The sequence below is a fragment of the Pseudorasbora parva genome, chromosome 9, assembly GCF_024679245.1.
Source record: "Pseudorasbora parva isolate DD20220531a chromosome 9, ASM2467924v1, whole genome shotgun sequence".
NCBI lineage: Eukaryota > Metazoa > Chordata > Actinopteri > Cypriniformes > Gobionidae > Pseudorasbora > Pseudorasbora parva.
Genome location: NC_090180.1, coordinates 27,827,727 through 27,847,846, shown reverse-complemented (window position 1 = coordinate 27,847,846; position 20,120 = coordinate 27,827,727). Strand labels below are relative to the sequence as shown.

The 20,120-nt window shown below is 38.3% G+C and overlaps 1 protein-coding gene across 2 annotated transcripts in view; it reads right to left on the bottom strand.

Annotated features, from left to right (window-relative positions):
• Positions 1-12,740: 12,740 nt before the first annotated feature.
• zyg11l (zyg-11 family member, cell cycle regulator, like) overlaps positions 12,741-20,120 on the bottom strand; it is a 42,488-nt gene continuing 35,108 nt past the window's right edge. For both annotated transcript variants that reach the window (XM_067452148.1, XM_067452149.1), the window contains exons 13-15: positions 19,245-19,342; positions 13,095-13,244; positions 12,741-12,928 (exon numbers count right to left, since the gene is read on the bottom strand). In XM_067452148.1, the coding sequence (XP_067308249.1) occupies positions 12,888-12,928; positions 13,095-13,244; positions 19,245-19,342 (289 nt within the window). In that variant the 3' untranslated portion in view covers positions 12,741-12,887. The remainder of the gene's footprint in view (positions 12,929-13,094; positions 13,245-19,244; positions 19,343-20,120) is intronic.

Below are 20,120 nucleotides of genomic sequence, written 5' to 3'. Positions count from 1 at the left end.
AAGTATTTACCTTTTCTAAAATGTACTAATGATTATTTTGAAAGTGTTGTATAGAATAGGTCTAGTGAAAATAAATGACTGCAATAATTTGAGAACTTAATAAATATTTAGGTCAAAGAACCATTTGAAAAAACAGGTAATATTGAACAGGTATAAAGTGCAACAGTGCACAAAACACAATAACTATATACAACATGTCAACTACAACTGTTTTGTGTTATTTACACAAAACAGGTCAAACTGTATAAAGTGCAACCGTGCACAGAACTGAAGTCCAGTGCAAACCATATAAAATCAAGAATTATATAGTGCAACAGGGCAGACACTCTGTGTCATCTTGCAGCAGTGCACGTCTGTATGAAAATTATGTTTGCTGATGTGGGGTGACGTGGTGTAGGTGTGTAACATTCAGGGCATTACTGTCCAGGTTGGTTTGCTAGTTCATCGGGCCGAGTTGTGTGCAGGAAGGCTGGTGTAGTATGTGGTGTTGTGTTCATGAATGATGGTGGGTGCCCTTGGAATTGACCACTGGGGGGTGCGGGGAAATAAATTGCCGTTGGAATAACAATTCCCTCATAAAGGAAAAACCCTCCTGCATGGTGCTGGTAATGTTAGCAATGTTTGTATTTATCTGCAGCATGTTGTCGGAGTTGCGTCTAGAAGAGTCTTCCATCAACTCCAATATCCTCCTCTTTATTTTAAGGTCCTCCACTGCCAGATTTGATGAGAACCTTCCTCTTCAGCCTGTCTCCTCTATGGCTACTCAACTTTGCCTTAAATATAGCAGAGAAAATTTGCATTATTACTACGCAAAATAAGTTCAGAAAAGCTATGTGAATAATGCACTAAACCAACACATCCACTAAGCAAATTGATGTCCGAAAGACATCTATTCAATTTCTTTGTTACAAAAATCGGATGTTGAAATGACGTCGACTGAGGAGCCAGAATGAAAAAGATGTCTTTGGGACATTATTTTGCTTAGTGGGCACCTACACAAAGAACATGCATCCATCCTAACTACACTGAAAAAAAAATTATTAATTGAATTTTCTAAATGTTATGGTAAGTGGTTCCACACAATTGATGTTAGCTATATTTAAACAAATGCATTAAATTGAACTAAAATTAAAGGAATAGTTCGCCTCAAAGTGGAAAATTGTGTCATTTACTCACCCTCATTTTTTTTTCAAACCTGTATGAATTTAAGTAATAACTTTCTTTGTGTTCAGCAGAAGAAATAAATTCATACAGGTTTGAAACAACATGGGTGAGTAATTGATGATACAATTTTCAACTTTGAGGTGGACTATTCCTTTAAGTTCAACTCATAAGCTTGAAATTATAAACCTGGAGCAAATTTTACCTGGAGCAAATCCCGGCGCTGCTTTAAAACCGCAAATGGAAGACAGTCGAGGGATTCAGTGGAGTTTGGAGAATCGGAAGGCGACTCCACTGTCAATGTAGACGACTCTTCCAGGTCACCTGTCTCGATGCAGGTGTTGATGGAGCGTGTAGCAGGCGACCCACCCCAGATCTCCTTGCAAAGCTCATAAAATATGAGTACTACCCGTCCTTGACCACTTCGACGGCCTGTGTCAACTGGATGCCTGTATTTGCTGCGTATATTTTTTAACTTTGATTTGGGCTTTTGAGACCATGCTAGCATAGTGAGGGACATCCTTCTCTGTTAGCTCCCTCGGATACTGTGCCTGAAACTCGTCCGTTATATCACAATATTTAGAGTGGCACGACTCCAGGCAACGTTTTCTTGGAGCTTACTGGACTTGCAGTCAAGAGTGACTCTAAGTAGTAGTTCGACTTCGTCGTCGGTCCATACGAAAGACTCCACTCTTGCTCTTGCTCTTGAAGTTGTTGCGTTCGCCATCTTCATCTTCTTCGTTTGTATACAGTGTGCAAGGTTATGCACATGCTCAAAGTCTTCTTCTCCGTGTATAGTGTATCTGTTGCAGAATTACAGCGCCCCATACTGGTCTGGCATATTACACCGTTTTTAATCGGTTTTAGTGGTTTCGTGTGTACGCAGATATTTCTTGAGACGACGCCGTGTTTACAGAATTATTTTTTAGAACGAGGAAAAAAAATGAACGGATAGGGAATGCACCGGCCTATCCTTCCTTCACAAATGACAAAGATTTTAAGTTTCTGTTTAAAAGAGAACCCATATTAAAGTCCTATGATTTTAAAGTAACATAGACAGGAGCTGCTTTATGATTGACATGAAGTACGTTAGTAGGAATCGTCATGGCAGAATCAAAAAAGCGTACAGCTAAACGCAAATATGAAGATGAACACAGAACATTTCTGAATGGGAGGATTTATATTTCTTTGTTGAACAAAATGGAAAACCATTTTGCTTGATATGCCAGACTTCATTGTCGCATTTTAAGGCTTCAAATCTTGAATGGCATTTTACATCACTCCATTCGACGGTGGCCCGGGAATTTCCCAAAGGCAGTGAACTTCACAAGCACAAGGTAAACAGTTTGAAACGTCAGTCGGACAAGCAAAGTCAGCTTTTTCTGAAATTTACCAAGCATTCAGAGACCGTGACATTAGCGTCATATCAGCTTGCATGGAACATTGCTCGTCCTAAAAAAAACATACCGCGAAGGGGAGTTTTTTAAAAAGTGCCTTAGTGATGTTGTTGCTATTTGCCCTGAAAACGAACATCTGAAAAGTTCAATAAAGGAGCTGTCACGGCACACCGTTGAAGAGAGGATATCGGACATTAACAACTCAGTTGAAACCTATTTATATTCAGATGTGAAGACTGCACAATTAAGGAAGAGTTACTTGACATTGTGCCACTAAAAGACAGAACCTGTAGCATCGACCTGAAAGAGACACTGATGGCTGTCGTAGAGAAATCAGATCTGCAGTTGTCAAAACTAACAGCAATAGCCACTGACGGAGCTCTAGCCATGTTGGGATCTGGAAAAGGCCTTGTAAGGCTGTGTAAAGCTGATGACCATTTCCCTGAATTTTGGACGTTTCACTGTATTATCCACCAAGAGCAATTGGTGTCAAAAAAGCTGAACTTGGATCACATTATGAAACCTGTGCTGGAAATTGTCAATTTTATATGCACACATGCTCTCAATCACAGGCAGTTCAGAAATGTCATTGCTGAGCTTGATGAAGACCTTCCATCTGATCTGCTCTTTCACTGCGCTGTGAGATGGCTTTCAAGAGGTAATGTGCTTTCTCGTTTTTTTTTTAGCCTTTAAACCCAGTGAAGCTGTTCCTTGCAGAGAAACACAAGGACTATCCTGAGCTAGTTGATCTACAGTGGATTTTGGATTTGGCTTTTTTGGTCGACACTGCATTATCTGAGTGGCCTGAATGTGGATCTGCAAGGGAAGTTAAAGATGGTGCCTGACCTAGTGCAGAGTGTTTTCACATTTGTCAACAAACTCAAGCTGTTCAACACACCTACAAAGGAGAGAGTTAACACATTTTCCATCCTTGTTGAAGGCAAGTGGCCAAGCAGCAGAGGTTGTAAACAGGAGTACTGCACAGTATGCAACACTGCTTGAAAATCTCGAACAGAGGTTTGAGGACAGATTCTCCAGCCTACGCCAAAAAGACCACAGATTACATTTCTCCTCAACCCATTGAATCAGACTGTTTAAAAGCCCCGTTAGTGGAAGATAAAGCAGCATCTCAGCTTGAAATGATCGAACTTTCTGAGGATGACAGACTTAAAAGTGTCCTGAGGGAAGGAACCGTGGAGATTTTCTGAAGATTGTGCCAATTGAGAGATATCCCAATGTCAAACAGGCTGCACTCAAACTATTCTCAATGTTTGGGTCAACTTCCGTCTGTGAATCACTTTTTTCAACACTGAAACAAGTGAAATCAAAGCATCACTCAGTCCTGACTGACACGCATGTGAAAGAGTTACTATGAGTAGCCACAAATGAGTACAAGCCAGACTTAACAAAGATTGTGGAAACCAAAGAGTGCCAGGTGTCCCACTGAGTCAAGTAAAAGGAGGTACACTGTTACAAACATTCAAATCAATAAAAACTATTGTGTGTTATGTAATTGTAATAAGTAATAAATAGTAATAGTAAAAAACTATGCGAGAAACGTTTTTTTTTTTTTTGGGCTCATCATGCTGAACACGACCCCTGGTGTAAAGCTATACTCAGCCGCACAGGAATGACTTTAAGCAACAAGCTTCAAATAAACGTCAATGACTCTTAATTAATTGAGTCAAGAAGCATGTTTACAACCTTTTTTTTTTTTTTTATTCCTGTGATTTAAACATTTTATTAATCTCCAAGATTATGGTTTCTAAAATCAGATTTTAGCATCTGTAAATCTCCATTAGCTCTCTAGGTGGACGTGGCCTTAGTGTTTCTTTGTGGTTTCTTATGCTACATGTATGTGGTGCTGATTGCTGCTGAACATGCACCAGGTTATGGTGCTTCTTTGGAGAAGCATTTACTTATTTCTCATTTCATGAAAGGGATGAAAGGGCTGAGAACTTTCCACTGTGCCCATGTTTCTTTTTTTGGACTTAGTTATAGTCACTTGATGTATTCTTCAAAATACACTGAATAAAGGAAGCGTAATGAAGCCTTACTTACCAAGGATCCTTCATATGGACATGTCCTTCGACTGAGCTTGATATTTGCAGCTTTACCTTATCTTATTTCTCCCTTTCACGGGGTGACGTCACAGCAAAATTCACAGTTCGCAGTGCGCATGTTGGGGTCAGAAATGTCATTCCATCCCATTGAATTGTGTGTTAACGAGAGAATTCCTCGTCAGGAAAAAAATGCTTACTTGCGTCGTGAACTGTGAAAATCGCACCAGTCCAGTTTTTCAGGATTCCCACAGGATATCATCCGTTAAAGAACATCGATGACATATGTGGCTGTAAACTATTAAACGGGCTGGGGTGTGTTATGATGTCACGCAGGTGGTGGAGTAATAACTGCTTTTAATGAATTAGCTTGAGATCGAATTCATGCTAGATTTTTTGCTATAAATTAGCGACATGGCATCTGAGGACTAATTCTCTTTTTTCTCTCCGTTATTTTGCTTTATTTTCAGATTAGTTCATAAGCTTGTTCTTATGTATGCACATGCGCTCTTCAAAAAAGGGTGCATTGACAAACTAAAAGAAATAAATGACATTTGTATGTATTCAAAATAAAATGTATGATCATGATCGTACTTGAATGTCAGCTTGCTTTATTTTGCTCAAGATAAGGATTTATTAAGTCCACATGCCATGCAAATAAGAAAATCTGCTTCTAACCACAGATCGAGAGCTGTCGTTGCAAACACACAAGTTTGCGATGCTGTTTATGGATGTTCGTTTGAACAATGATTTTGGGAAACACAGACTCGTTAAACTATGTTGATAACAATGAAACTTGCGACCATAGTTTGCTAATAATGCTTTTGGCTAATGAAGCATTTGCATATTCATTTAATCTTGCACAAACAATATAAATTGGTACGTTTCTAGTCATTGTCTGTGTTTTATATGTGCCTTACAAATACTTGCCCTCTGTAGTGAACCTAAGTTACTGGTCCATTACCTGGTGTTCTGAATTAAGTGACTATAAGCCAAGGTAAAAAAAAGTGGTAATGTAGTAGTTAGCTGCAGGCTAGAGCCAACATTGTGACAACAACAGTAGATCTATGGTAAGTAAACAAAATGTGTACTACTTATACAGACTGGCTGGTGACATCGTGTGACTGAAACACTTAACCACCACGGGCTACAATGGAAGAACTTCAAGAGGTTTTACTCATGATTTACTCACCTTTGAGTCATCCTGTGTTTATGACATTCTTCTTTCAGACAAATAAAATCTGAGTTATATTTAAAAAGTCCTGGCTAGTCCTCCAATCTTTTTAATTACAGTAGATGTAGCTTTGTTTTTTAAGTCCATAAAAATGCATCTGTCCGTCAAATAACGTACTCCACACGGCTCCAGGGATTTCATAAAAGGCATTTAGTCCGATCGCATTCCATATTCAACTTACGGGAAAAGTGTTGAAAGCGCCTCTGCAGTTCAAAAGGCTGTACACATCTTGAATTGCGAGAACGTACTTTCAACTATTTGTCCACGGAAGGCGATCGGCCGGAGCTTTAAGCTTTAAATATGGACATTTTTCTTACATAAACGCAGCTATTTGCTTTAGAAGCCCCCAGAGCCATATGTGGAGCATGTTATTTGACGGACAGATGCATTTTTATGGACTTCAAAAACTCCCTACAACTACTGCCAAAGCTTAGATTAGTCAGGAGTCAGACTTTTTAAATATAACTCAGATTTTTTCCATCTAAAAGAAGAATGTCATATACACTTCAGGGTGAGTGACTCATGGGCTAATTTTAATGTTCTTTTAATTTTAATTAACCTATGCCTTTCAGCATTAATTTCAACATATATGGTAAAAAAAACTACACAAATCTTTTCAGCAATAGATAAAGGCTTACAGCAGTTTGGAACTGTTTTTCTTTGCGGAAGAGCTAATAAAATATTTAAACTATGTAGAATATTTAGACAATATTTAGTTAATTTACTTGAGACAAGTAACTGTTAGCCGTGTAATAAGCGAGATAATGTACACCCAGCCGGTTGTTATCGCAGAATAAACCCCTTCAAAGCGATGCAAGATCCCGCCGCGATCACTCTGTCTGGGTTTATTCTGTGATAATAACCGGCTGGGTGTACATTATCTCTTACATATACACTGGTGATTCTGCTGCTTGGAATTTAAACTTGTCATCTAGTTGGCTGCTTTTAATTTGAAAAGGTCTAAACATCTAATCATCATTTATGTTGTATGTTAACATTTGTAGTTTCATTTGGCCAGAACAAAAGCCACAGATATGTTAATTGTTCGTAGAGCTGGGCGGCATACAAGATGATTTTTAGATGAATAAATAATAACTTTGGTTAGGGTGTCTGAAATGTAACTTTATATAAACCTGCCAGCCTGAAAGGAGGTCTCCAGAGACACTTTTTTTTATAGCTGCCCTTTTTTATACAAATCATTTGTTTGACATAAACTTTCTTAAAGCTACACTGTGTAACTTTTTTAGTTTATTCTTAACTAAAAACACTTAGTTCTTTCAAAATTATATGTGCTCATTAATGTATACTTACTTCTTTCAAGTAATAAAGTATTCTCGTAAGTTTATAACATGCCATTGAAAATACATACGGGTGAGGGGTTCGAATGCTGATCAGCATGTTGCTCCTCCATCTTGAAAGTACATTAGCCAAAGAGGGACAAACCCATAAATTCAAGCTTCACCTTTCGCGTTTTAACACTCGATGGCACAGTGTCAAATGTGAAGAGGGGGATTGCCATGTTAATCTTGTGCTAAATCGGCCACGGTAGGAGTTAAAACGAAATAAGAATCGAGAGGAACAGAAACTAATATTCAATGGATGGCCATATATCTTTTCACCGCTAGATGGGGGAAAATATCTCTCACTGTAGCTTTAAGTCTTTACACAAGTTCTTTTGTGCTTTAAATCTTTTGTTTGATCAGGGTATTCTCACAAAAATGCGTATAAATAGTACGAGTGTGCAATGTCGTGGAATGTATACGCCAAAACTCATTTTGGCGTGTCTATGGCACGCTGTTTTTCGCGTGCATATGATACGCATTTTATGGTGTATTATACATACGAATATTTAGTTGTATGACCACAGTTTTTTAAAACTGCTTGACATCTGTGTGGCATGGAGTCAACCAACTTGTGGCAACCTCTCAGCTGTTATTCCACTCCATGATTCTTTAACAACATTCCACAATTCATTCACATTTCTTGGTTTTGCTTCAGAAACAGCATTTTTGATATCACCCCACAAGTTCTCAATTGGATTAAGGTCTGGAGATTGGGCTGGCCACTCCATAACATTAATTTTGTTGGTTTGGAACCAAGACTTTGCCCGTTTACTAGTGTGTTTTGGGTCATTGTCTTGTTGAAACAACCGTTTCAAGGGCATGTCCTCTTCAGCATAGGGCAACATGACCTCTTCAAGTATTTTAACATATGCAAACTGATCCATGATCCCTGGTATGCGATAAATAGGCCCAACACCATAGTAGGAGAAACATGCCCATATCATGCTTCACTGTCTTCACTGTGGCTTGAATTCAGAGTTTGGGGGTCGTCTCACAAACTGCCTGTGGCCCTTGGACCCAAAAAGAACAATTTTACTCTCATCAGTCCACAAAATGTTCCTCCATTTCTCTTTAGGCCAGTTGATGTGTTCTTTGGCAAATTGTAACCTCTTCTGCACATGCCTTTTTTTTAACAGAGGGACTTTGCGGGGGATTCTTGTAAATAGATTAACTTCACACAGACGTCTTCTAACTGTCACAGTACTTACAGGTAACTCCAGACTGTCTTTGATCATCCTGGAGGTGATCATTGGCTGAGCCTTTGCCATTCTGGTTATTCTTCTATCCATTTTGATGGTTGTCTTCCGTTTTCTTCCACGTCTCTCTGGTTTTGCTCTCCATTTTAAGGCATTGGAGATCATTTTAGCTGAACAGCCTATCATTTTTTGCACCTCTTTATAGGTTTTCCCCTCTCTAATCAACTTTTTAATCAAAGTACGCTGTTTTTCTGAACAATGTCTTGAACAACCCATTTTCCTCAGCTTTCAAATGCATGTTCAACAAGTGTTGGCTTCATCCTTAAATAGGGGCCACCTGATTCACACCTGTTTCTTCACAAAATTGATGACCTCAGTGATTGAATGCCACACTGCTATTTTTTTGAACACACCCCTTTCAACTAATTCAACTAATTGCCCAATTGCACAGCCTTAAGAGCGTGCATATCATGAATGCTGGGTCTCATTTGTTTTCTGAGAATCTACTGAACCTACTGGTAACTTGTTTGCCACGTAGCAATAAAAAATATACGAAAAACCTTGATTATTCTGGTTAGTCACATTGTACTGCTATTATTTTGAACAAGACTGTATACGCCATAAAGTGCGTATCATATGCACGCGAAAAACAGCGTATCATATGCACGCCAAAATGAGTTTTGGCGTATACATTCCACGACATTGCACACTCGTACTATTTATACGCATTTATGTGTGATCGGGTTGGTTTGATAGACTTTTTAAGTCGTTTCCATTTCCAGAACTGTAACAAACCTGTCTGAGATATATACTAGTTATCTAAAAAGACAAACACACACACACACATGCACGCACAACTGATGTGTCACTTGCATATCCATTATCTGTTTATAAAGGGTTTTATTTATTTTGTTTTGCTTGTATTCTTTTTTTGTATTGACACTACCTGACACTACCTTACTTGTAGGGGGGCCATATTCTTAGGAAGCCTACTATAAGTCAGCCCCAGGGAGCAAAGTACTCTGCACAAATTAGGGGACCCTCTTAAAATTAGGGGAGTACTAAATAGGCTCAACCAGAAAGCCTTTTTCAAAGAAGCAGAGTACTCTTGCAAAGTACTACAAGATTGGAGGCTTGCCAAGAGGCCTAGCCATACTAGCAGATACTGTCTACCCGGAGCTCTGGGGAGCAGTAGCCTACCCACACTCACACTCATATGGTACAGAACTCTAGGAAGCAATCACTCTAGGGTGACCCTACGACAAGGGGAGTAACTAAACCTGAATTTACCCTCAAGATGAAGCACAAAGAGCAAGAGGCCTAAGTAAAATCACTCTCTAACAAGCAACTCTCATGATTTCAGTCACCTCTCTGCCCCAGATGATTGTCTCTCTTCTCTCAAGAAGAAGGTCAAACGAGATCGGAGCTTCCTCAGGGGGAAATGCTTGCAATGCACACAAACGGACCCCTCAAGGACCAAGCGTGCATGCTCCTCACCCAGACAGGTAACACTTCATGTAGAACAGTCACTTAAGATGAAGTAGTGGATAACATGTTCTTTAGGTGACCCTTTTCCTGGCCGCACTAGTAGTGATTATATAGTACTTTAGTCATGCTTTCGGCATTCCCCAAAAACTAAAGGAACTTAGTCTTCTGCTAAAAAAATGTAGTCCTTTAACAGCATGCAGATCTCGTGTGGAGGAGAGCACACATTCATTGATGATAAATATGCCTCTGCTGTTGAAAACCTGTTGCAGGAATATGATCCACTGACTTGAAGGTACAGCGACCGGTACACTTTCAAGCTGTTTGCAGACCCCTTCTCAGTTAATGTGAAATCCTCCACAATCAATTTAATTTAATTTCCTACTGTATCAGAGAGAAATAGAGTAGCATGTTGATCTGCCAGTAGGGAGTCTTTCATGCAGAGAACTCTCCTTGTGTGTGCATAATGCATTTAAAAGTAAATGAGCGAAAATATCTTTATAAAAGTTCACAATGCTGTTGTAGATTAAATATTATGTAGATTACAGTGAATAAATATTGTTTTGTCTTTTTTATTACTTTCATGTGCATGCACTCCATGGATCAACATGGCCTGATTGGTTTGGTTTTGTCAAGGACCATGTCCCAATTCAGAGACTGCATCCTTTGACAGCTGTAACAGCTGCCGTTAATGAGTGACAGTAACATTTGTACTGGACTTTTTCGTCCCTGGTTCAATGAATTCTGGGATTGATAAGGCCGTGAAGGATCCATCTGTTGTATCCTTCAATTCACGGGAAACAAAGGACGCATTTGAAGAAGCCTTTGAATTGGGACAGCCTTCGACACTCCGCTGACACACAATAGGCCTTCAAAGATGGAGCCTATGAATTGGGACACAGCAAAGGACTGAGCGCATTGATGTCGGGACAACATCTTATTTCGTGGGGAGAAAAGTGTAATATACTGAAGGTTTTCTTCTGATTATTTCTTTATGTTTATTCTGGCAAAAAAAGTTGAAGTATTTGGCACAAAAAAAAAAATTGTTACAACTGTCAACTCAAGTTAAATGGTAAAAAATGGTCATTCACCAAACGTATACATTGTATACATTATAACTTACATTCACATGCCATATTATTGGCTAGGCAACGTGGGGGAGAGGACGCTGGCGTTGTCTGTTCGCCGCTTCTCCACCCACAACAAATCATGTTAATGTACTATTAGATTTACATTTTATTTTATTTCCTTATGTTTGTGACTAGTCTAACAGTCAGAGCTACAATTGGGACTGTTGCTGATTGCTGGCAGCCACTGAGAGGTCGTTGTTCGTCGTTTCGCCGTTTTCAACCGCTTCTTTAATGTTTACGTTTGAATTGCTGCGGTTGGTTTCTGGTTTGGAGGACATTTGATGTTTCTCGCCGCGGGTGCTCACTGGTGGTCTCCCTTGGGCTTGGGCTGCATGGTGGCTGAGGTTTGCACCGGGCTAGCGTCATCCGGGCTCTCGTCGTCGGCGTCCGGCATGATGTTGGGATGTTCTGCTTCTCGGCTGCGCCGCTGTTCCGTCCTGCATTGCGACCGTGGAGCGGCTTGGACATCTGCGCCGGCCCCGGTGTGTCCACAGAAGTGCCCGGAGGAATGTTCTGCCTCCTGCATGGTGCTGCAGCGATCCCCATCGTTTGAATCATCATGAAGAAGACCCATCAGCTGTCGTGCCTCGGCGATGTCATCGGGACACTGCCGCTGGGAGAAATCTGAAACATGGAGTGGACCACAGTGTGCTGCGGAGCTAACAGAGACTTCCACCATCAGCTGTTTTCTGTCCACCATCAGCTCTGTTTCTGTTCACCATCAGCTCTGTTTCTGTCACCATCAGCTCTGTTTCTGTTCACCATCAGCTCTGTTTCTGTTCTGTTTTCTGTGTTGGTTGATTGTTTGTAGTATTCTATATTTTTACTTGTTATTCATTTTTTGTTGTTATCCCCCCCCCCCCCCCCTTTGTTGCACTTTGAGATTCTTCGGAATGAAAAGTGCATTATAAATAAAATCTATTATTATTATTATTATATTTATCAAGTCCACCTTTCTCACATATAAGGGTCTTACTTAACGCACTAATTGCGACCCACTCATAAACTTTAGCCATTTGCTTCAGCACTCAACTCTAAAACCAACTTTTATACCACCAAAATTTATATTCCAGAGAAAATGTATTACCTTTCCCAGGAGAGAATGTTTATAATCAGTTAAAGCAATTTGCCTGTAGGGTTCTCTGATGATCAGAAATATTTAACCAATATTTTTTAGCATATGCATAATTATCTAACAATCGTTTATCTAATGATAAACAAAACCTAATATCTGCATATATAGATTTTCATACTGTATATGAAAATATGGTTGTAGACACAGTCAACTTGCTCTCAAGTGCTCACTAACCAACTTTGACCATTCCAATATGGTGGACGGCTTACTTATAGCGGACCATAGAAGCAGTCGTTAATGAGGCACCATATACATATCTATGGGATCTCTATTCCAAGATTATGGGTAGTGTAGTTTTTCCTCCAGAAACATTAATTTTTAATAATTGAAGAAGTTTAACCCTACAGTTCAACTTATGAATCGTCTATCTAATGCATTTCATATGCTGTTTGTTTGAGCATCCTGGTCAACTCCAGCAAAACTGGTTCCACCAGTGGTGTGAGTTTGGGGCAGAACTATGCGTTTATCTGACCAACAGCAATTCCTTTGCATTCTGTTTGTGAAACCTATTTGAAAACAAAACCTTTTCATAAATTATGCACTTTATTAATAAATTACGTAAAAAAAAAAAAAAAAAAAAACACACACTCTTTCCTCTTTTTAGGCAGAAAATATGTATATTGATGAACCACCAGATAAGTGTTAGTGCACTTCTATTGAATCTCAATTGTATTAGACTTCAGAAATGTCCCCTTAGCAGGATACATTGTGGCACATCCCTTTTGGAATCAAAGTGCATTACCATGTCAAATCCATTGTTTTTTGGTGGCGTCACTGAAATCCTCCACTAGAAAAAGCGAAAAGACCAAATTACATTTTTTTAATAACAGACATTTAAAATTTGTTTTTAAATACAGGCATTTAAAGAGTTATTCCTTAAATTATTCTTTATCACAAGTAATGACAACATTAGGAGAACATGTTCAATGAAGAGTGATTTTAGCAAGTTGAACCTGGGCTGGCAGGATAAAAGTTTTGCTCCAGGATCTTAAGGATGTTTTCTACCAGACACTTCACGTCACTGTGGGTATCTGGATGGGTGCTCAGGACTCTCAGTAGGTCTGTTCCTCCTTCGGTCTGGAGCATAGTGCAGTACTGAGGAGCTACAACAACAGAACAGTGTTAAAAGAACAAGAGCTGCATTTCTGTAATAGGCTCAGATGTTCATCACAAAGCACGATGACATTTATCCAGCACATGGTCAGTAAGGTTCCCTCTCTGCCTTAAAAAAAAAATCACTTCATCCTGTGGGAAATGTTTAACAAAAAAAAGGTATAAAAGGGATAATTATTTTTGTAAATGTCTATTTTTTCCCCTGTATTTATATAATAATAATAATAATAATAATAATAATAATAATAATAATAATAATAATAATAAATTTTATTTGTAAAGCCCTTTTCATAGTTAAAAACAATCCCAAAGTGCTACACATAAAAATAAATAAATAAATAATAATAAAAAAATAATAATAAAAAAAAGCTGTATATAGCTGTCTGTCATTAATTTGTAACATTTTTATCCACCATTTTGTAAAATGGTAAAAGTAAGTAAGCGATGTTCTATGAATGTGTGAGACTTCCGCTTCATTAGCTGCTGTAGGTAAATAACTAGAGGAATAATGAAGTGCAGTAAAACAATTTGCACTACTAACCTGTGCAATTACAATTATGACAATACATCAAAATAATGTTCTAAAAAAAACAGTTCGTAATATCAAGCAGCATATTGAGCTGTTTGAACCATGCTTGAATATGCAAGTCTTTTCATGACTTTATAAATTGATAATATATTAAAAATAAGGTGGATGGGGTTGTTAAAACGTTGTAGTGTCTTTACAAACTTATAGCAGGCGTACACTGTGCAATTTTTTGCTGTCTTAGGGGCTTGCAATTTGTTTCTGTTGGGAAAAATCACATGTAAATCGATGATGCACGTGTATAGTCGCGGCACTCATCATGTGAGGAATTATGAGTGGTGCAGAGTAATTTGACCCAAATTTGAGTAGTCTATAGGCACTCCCCTATTCCCAAATCATACAAGAAGCATTTATAATACAACCACATTACATGGGCTACTAGCAACCCTAGCAGACACATAGCCTGACAAGCCTGACCATGGTCCAGTTCTTACAGCAGATCAGCCTGGCAAGCCTGCAGCACAGACATTGTATGCAGTGCAGCTCCGGACTGATCCGCTGGCTCTGCCATTCAAACATGACCTATCATGCAGAGGCTTGGACAGCAGAGTGGGAGCCTTCAACATCGATGCTTCCTCCAGCGAGAGATAGAGATAGCTCTCTTCAACTGGTGCCATCAACTCATAACCATACTCACACATCCCATCCACTCTAGCATAATTTGCATGCTGAAATAGGTGAATACAGGCGGAATAATGTTTCCTCCACAATTTTTTCACCTCAGCGTGCAGATTGAGAAGAAATAGAAGGCTCACGACTGCTGGGTGATTTATGGCCAGAAAGATATCGCCCGTCTAACAGCCAGCCATGGCAGATCTAAGAAATAACCTCCAGTAACTCGTTGTATGTGGGGCAGACAGGTTGCGAGCATTCAGAAACAATATTATCCTCAACATCCACATTCTGCTCTTCTTATCTGGAAAGCAGAAGCGCACTCGCTGCTGAATCAGAGGATGTGAGCAATAACTAGGCATGTGATGGTATCAAATCATGTTGTGATTAATTGCTGAAGCTTATCACAGTATACGCCATTATCACGATATTGAAATAAGTTGCAAAAAAGTGTTGTCATGCTATAACCGGTTTCATTTTCTTATGACAAAAAGAACTGAACATTTAAATGCAATAAAGCAATACACAAAAATGTATAAAGCAAACAAAAGGTTCACAAAAGAATTATAAAGAACAAAGGTATGACTTTACAATAAGGTCTCGCTAGTTGTTAATGTTAGTTAATGCATTATAGAGCAAATAGCTACATTTGTTACAAAGTTTTATATTCTTTGATGGCATCAGTTAAAAACCAAAAACAACTGTTAATGTCAGCTAAGGTCCATTAAATAATATAACTTGATTTGAATAATGTGTTGTTAAAAATGTTAAAATGTAAATTTAACTAAGATTAATAAATGCTTTAGAAGTATTTTTCATGGTCAGTTTGTAAATGATTAACTAATGTCAAATAATGGAGCCTTAAAGCAAAGTGTGCGACTGAACAATAAAGAATCTCAACAGATTCAAACAATATCTAGGGCATGGAGTCCAGATTAAAATATTAAAAGTTTAAGGTTGAAAATAAATAGCCTTTAATTAGCCTTAAGTCTTTAAGTATTAATTATTTGGTGGTGTGATGAGCACCGTAGATACAGAAAACTGAATGGCTGTTTGAAACATTGAAATACTGTTTAGTAGGGGAGTCTGCTTTGTTTACGAGGGTTACCGAGGAAATGGCTGCACATCAGCGCCATCTGCTGTCAGAGAGTGAATGTGTCTGTCCTTCACTTGTTCATGCATGTTGGGTTCATTTACCTTAGTGCACATGCTTCTTTGATGCAGCATACAGCAGTGTTGTTCATTTTAAATGTGGATGGGTAAAGTATTCTTAAAATGCATTCTAAAAATAATTTGTAATAAATAATTCACAGTATTTTGAAGTGACCATGATAACAATATTGTGCATGTTCATTTTCGTGATATATTGTATTACCATATACCGGGACATGTCTAGCAATAACACATCCATGTCCAGTTTATCTCCTAATTTTTCTTGTGGATATAAAATAAAGACAACAAGCTTCTGATGGTCTAAACTTGCACAGTATACACCCAGCCTTAGGTACACTTATTGCAGATGTAATTTCTCAGAATTTCCTTTTAATTCATTAAATAATTACAAAACTACCTCCTATTGCCAACATCAATTTAAATTCAGGATTTGAAATGGAATTTAAAGGGGTCATGAACTGACAAAGCACATTTTCCTTGAGCTTTTGACATACAAGATATACAAGAGGGGGGTTAACGTTTTACAATTTCTTATTTAAAGAAATCTAGTTTTTGACCATGTCTAACATATTGAAATGTAAAACCTACAAATAAGTACACAATTATGATCTGCAATACTTTAAGCAACTTGACCATTATTTATTAAAGAGCCATACAGGCACTTTGTGGGTAATGGCATTATAATTTAAAATTTATATTATTTTTCCAGCCACAAAATGACTAATTGGCCTCTGCATTGGATTTCTCTATTTTAACCTATATCTCAGGGCTAAATGCAAGAGCATAACATTACAAGGTTGCATCTCCGTCACTCTCCATTTTAAAATGACACTGTAAAAGCGGTTGTTGTAATAATCAATGCACACTATGCTGTACTGTTTACCAAAAATTGCTGCAAATACCTGTATAGTGAAGCTGTTGTCTATTCCAGTGTTTCCTAACCTTTTTTCAGTCATGGCACCCTTTGAAATTTTACAAAATTCTGTGGCACCCCCTCGTATAAGTTACACTAGATGTGTAACAGTACAGATTGCTCACGGTTCACTTTGTATCACGGTTTTAGGTTCACATTTCAGTACAGTTCGGTATTTGCTATGTTCAGGGGAAAAAGCACTACTGTCAAATGAAAATAAAGAAAGCAAATGAGCAAAGATAAAAACAAAATAAACAATGCTTTTCAGATTTTTCGGGTAGGTCTAAGATTAGTTTTTAGGTAGAGAAATGGAATAAAGTAATCAAATGTAAAATAACGGCATATTTAACTGTTTAAATTAAAACTAAACTAAACTTACAAAAGCTATTCAATCGGGTATTCAAAGAGCAGTGAGTGATGTCTTTATCTTTTGTTTGACATTAAACTGACAGCAGTAAAAGCTACTGCCCCTTTAAGACCCAAGGATAGTCATCATATTTTCTGTATAACGTTCACTTAAGGCATACAGAGTAGGCTATGACATTTTGACATACTTTTTGTGTAAGTTTGTCCATTCAACACAGGATTTGAAAGATAACTCAATATTTGCGCGCTTTGGGACGAGTGCACAGAGACAGATCTTCTCATTCGCGTCTCCTGGCTACACGCGGATGATGACGGTGAAAATGACTGGTCATATTCGGATGTCCGGCAGGACTTGCATGCATTGAACAAAGTTTACAAAGAGAGACCGCTTTGCCCACGTTTTTCTTTTATAATCGCTGTTGTTGTAGTGTATCACTGAGGAGTCAGCACGTGTATCCATCAACAGAAACATACATAAAGCATTATTTTCAAGTTACAACCCATATTAAAGATGCGTCATCAGAGGTGAGATGAACCGCGGTGTAAGTGCGTCCCGGCACCTTTTACACGGGATCCCGGTTGGGAAACACTGGTCTGTATTGATTGACACCGCGCTGGTTTGTTTAGAACTATTTAGAGCGCCGTGACCACGCCCTCTGCTGCGTGATGAAGGCGTGTCGCAACTCTGTTATTCAACTGATCTGATTTTAAAAGCTAAGTCACACTAAATGCGCCAAAATGCAATAAAACTTGTTTAAGATTTACGGTCGAATGCAAAGCACTCAAAGTGTGAATGAGTGAGTGAGAGTTAAACCAGCAAAAGGGCGGAAAGAGAACTAAGGAAATGCAGCTGAACAAATATGCGTGTGTCTTTTAAATAGCGTAAAAATGAATGAATGATGAATCAATGTGTGGTGGCCGGTGTTGATTCTGTGGTGGTCCGCCACAAATTAGTCTACGTGTGGGAAACACTGGGTCATCATACTATAAGAATATCCTCTCAGAACTGAAAACTTCCCGTGTTTGTGCAATAAAACCATTTATTTACACCAGGCCCAGCAAACGACAGGTTTTTCAAAGTGGGGATCTATGACATTAAAGGGAAGCAAGCACCGAATCTACAGAAGATCAAGGCCTGCTTCATCACTGCCTGTTTAGCCCCACTCACCGATTCACACATGAAATGCAATAGAATAGGTAGCCTAAGTAACATAGGCCTATGTGGTGTTAAACCAGATCGAGCTACCAAGCAACAAACTTGGTGATGATGATGATGCTGTTGAGGATACTGTCTGGACTCGACAGTAATGAATCATGTAAGTAACTATGTTAATTATAATGCCTGATCTGAAATGTAATGATTCATGTACAGTCAGTACATTAATGTTCTTTGTGTGTCAGTATATCAAACTTGTGTTGTTTCTCTTAGTAGAATGAAAATACCGTACTCTGTTATTTAACAGTGATTAAATTCTATATAGAAAACGATCAAAGAAACCTCCCTTTGCAATCGTTGGAGCACCGCATGCTGGAGCTGTCAATCAAACAGTGAGTGTTTGTCAATGAAGCGTTTATCAGTGACTCCTGTTTTATTCATTGAATCTCTTAACCATCCCGTTTTCACTGTTAGTGAAGATGAAAGCATTTGCTAGTGTGGAGAAACAATGATAAGATCACTACTTTCATTCGCGCACCATGTCTGTGATCGGCTACAAAATGATCATCACTGCAACCTTTCATGCCACGATCTTAATATAAATGTCATAGATGTAAATATAATGCCATAGATCTAAATGTAATGCAACACTTCTCACAATTAGTTAACCATGAGAGCTGTAATAGTAAAATCACACTAAAAGAGAGAGTAATAATTAGCTATTTCAAATGGAAAGATGTTATCTAATCACAGCAGTGGGCATTTACACTGAAGTTTCACAGCAGACACACCCCATAAAACAGAGCGTTCAAACCAGAGGGCTAAAGTCTAGGTAAGAAAAATGCCTTTTATTTGAAAATTAAAATGTTTGATGTAAAAAGCATTTTAACATTAAAAGTGCATCCCAGGTAAACATCATATAAAACAAAGCAGTTCATGACCTCTTTAAAAGGAATTCACAATTCAATTCTGAATGGACAGAAAAAGCCTTTGTTAATATACACTGAAATGGTCTAAAGGTGTATAACGGGCCATTAGGGAAGGTCGCTATAATCAAACTGTAAACTACAGTAGACCATTATCGATATTTGTTACTAATTTCAGTGAAAAGCAACAGCAACTATTTCAGGGATTTGCTGTGTATCTAAAGGAACTTGCTGTAGTCTCTCCAGCTTTTGTCTTACCGTTCTGAGAACAGACAAATTGTATGGCCCAGAGAGCCCACAGCTGAACACCAGAACACTGAGACACGTGTAGCAAAGGATAGAAGGGCTGGAACGTCCTGGAAGACAGAGAGAAAGAAAGACATGAAAAGCTTTCTGTGCTACTGATATGTTAAATGAATAGTTCCATTCCAAATGCCTGTGACTGTTAAGAATTTTGAAGAAAAGATATATATACAATTTCTTCTTCTTTTAAATACTACATTTAAATACTACAAACAGTGTGTATTTATTTGCATAGAAACAAGTGACCAACACAGTCTTTGGATTCTCTCCTTCTGTCTTCAGTGGCGCCTCCAGATTTTTTTCATAGGGTCACTTAAAATCTTGGGGTGGCACACCAAAACTAGAAACCATAATTTCAGAATTGTATTCTACTGGTGTAGTAAACCGGCCTGTAGCACGTCACGACACATAATTCCGCGTCGTCTTTTACTAAAAAATATTTTTTGACTTATTTACTTAACAGTAGTCTTCGTCTTCTAACGTTAACTTCTTTTGAAATTGTTGACTGATGGGCATGAGCTGACCTGTTGCTGTCTGAGCGCGCAAAGTTTATTAATAAGTCTATTAATTTATGAGGCTCTTCAGTTCAAATTATCCAGTACCAAAATAATAATACTCTTTATTTTCCAAGTTCATAAATGATTTTCAAAATGGATTTGGGAAAAAAAAAACATACACACAAAATGACTTATTTTAAATCTAAAATATATATATTAAAGTCTTGGACATGTAAAAGATTAGTAACAACTTTAGCTTTGATGCATTGTTAGTTTTTGTGCAGCATCAGATTTTTCCTCATTTACTGTTCGTGGCTGTTTTTGCCCCATTGAC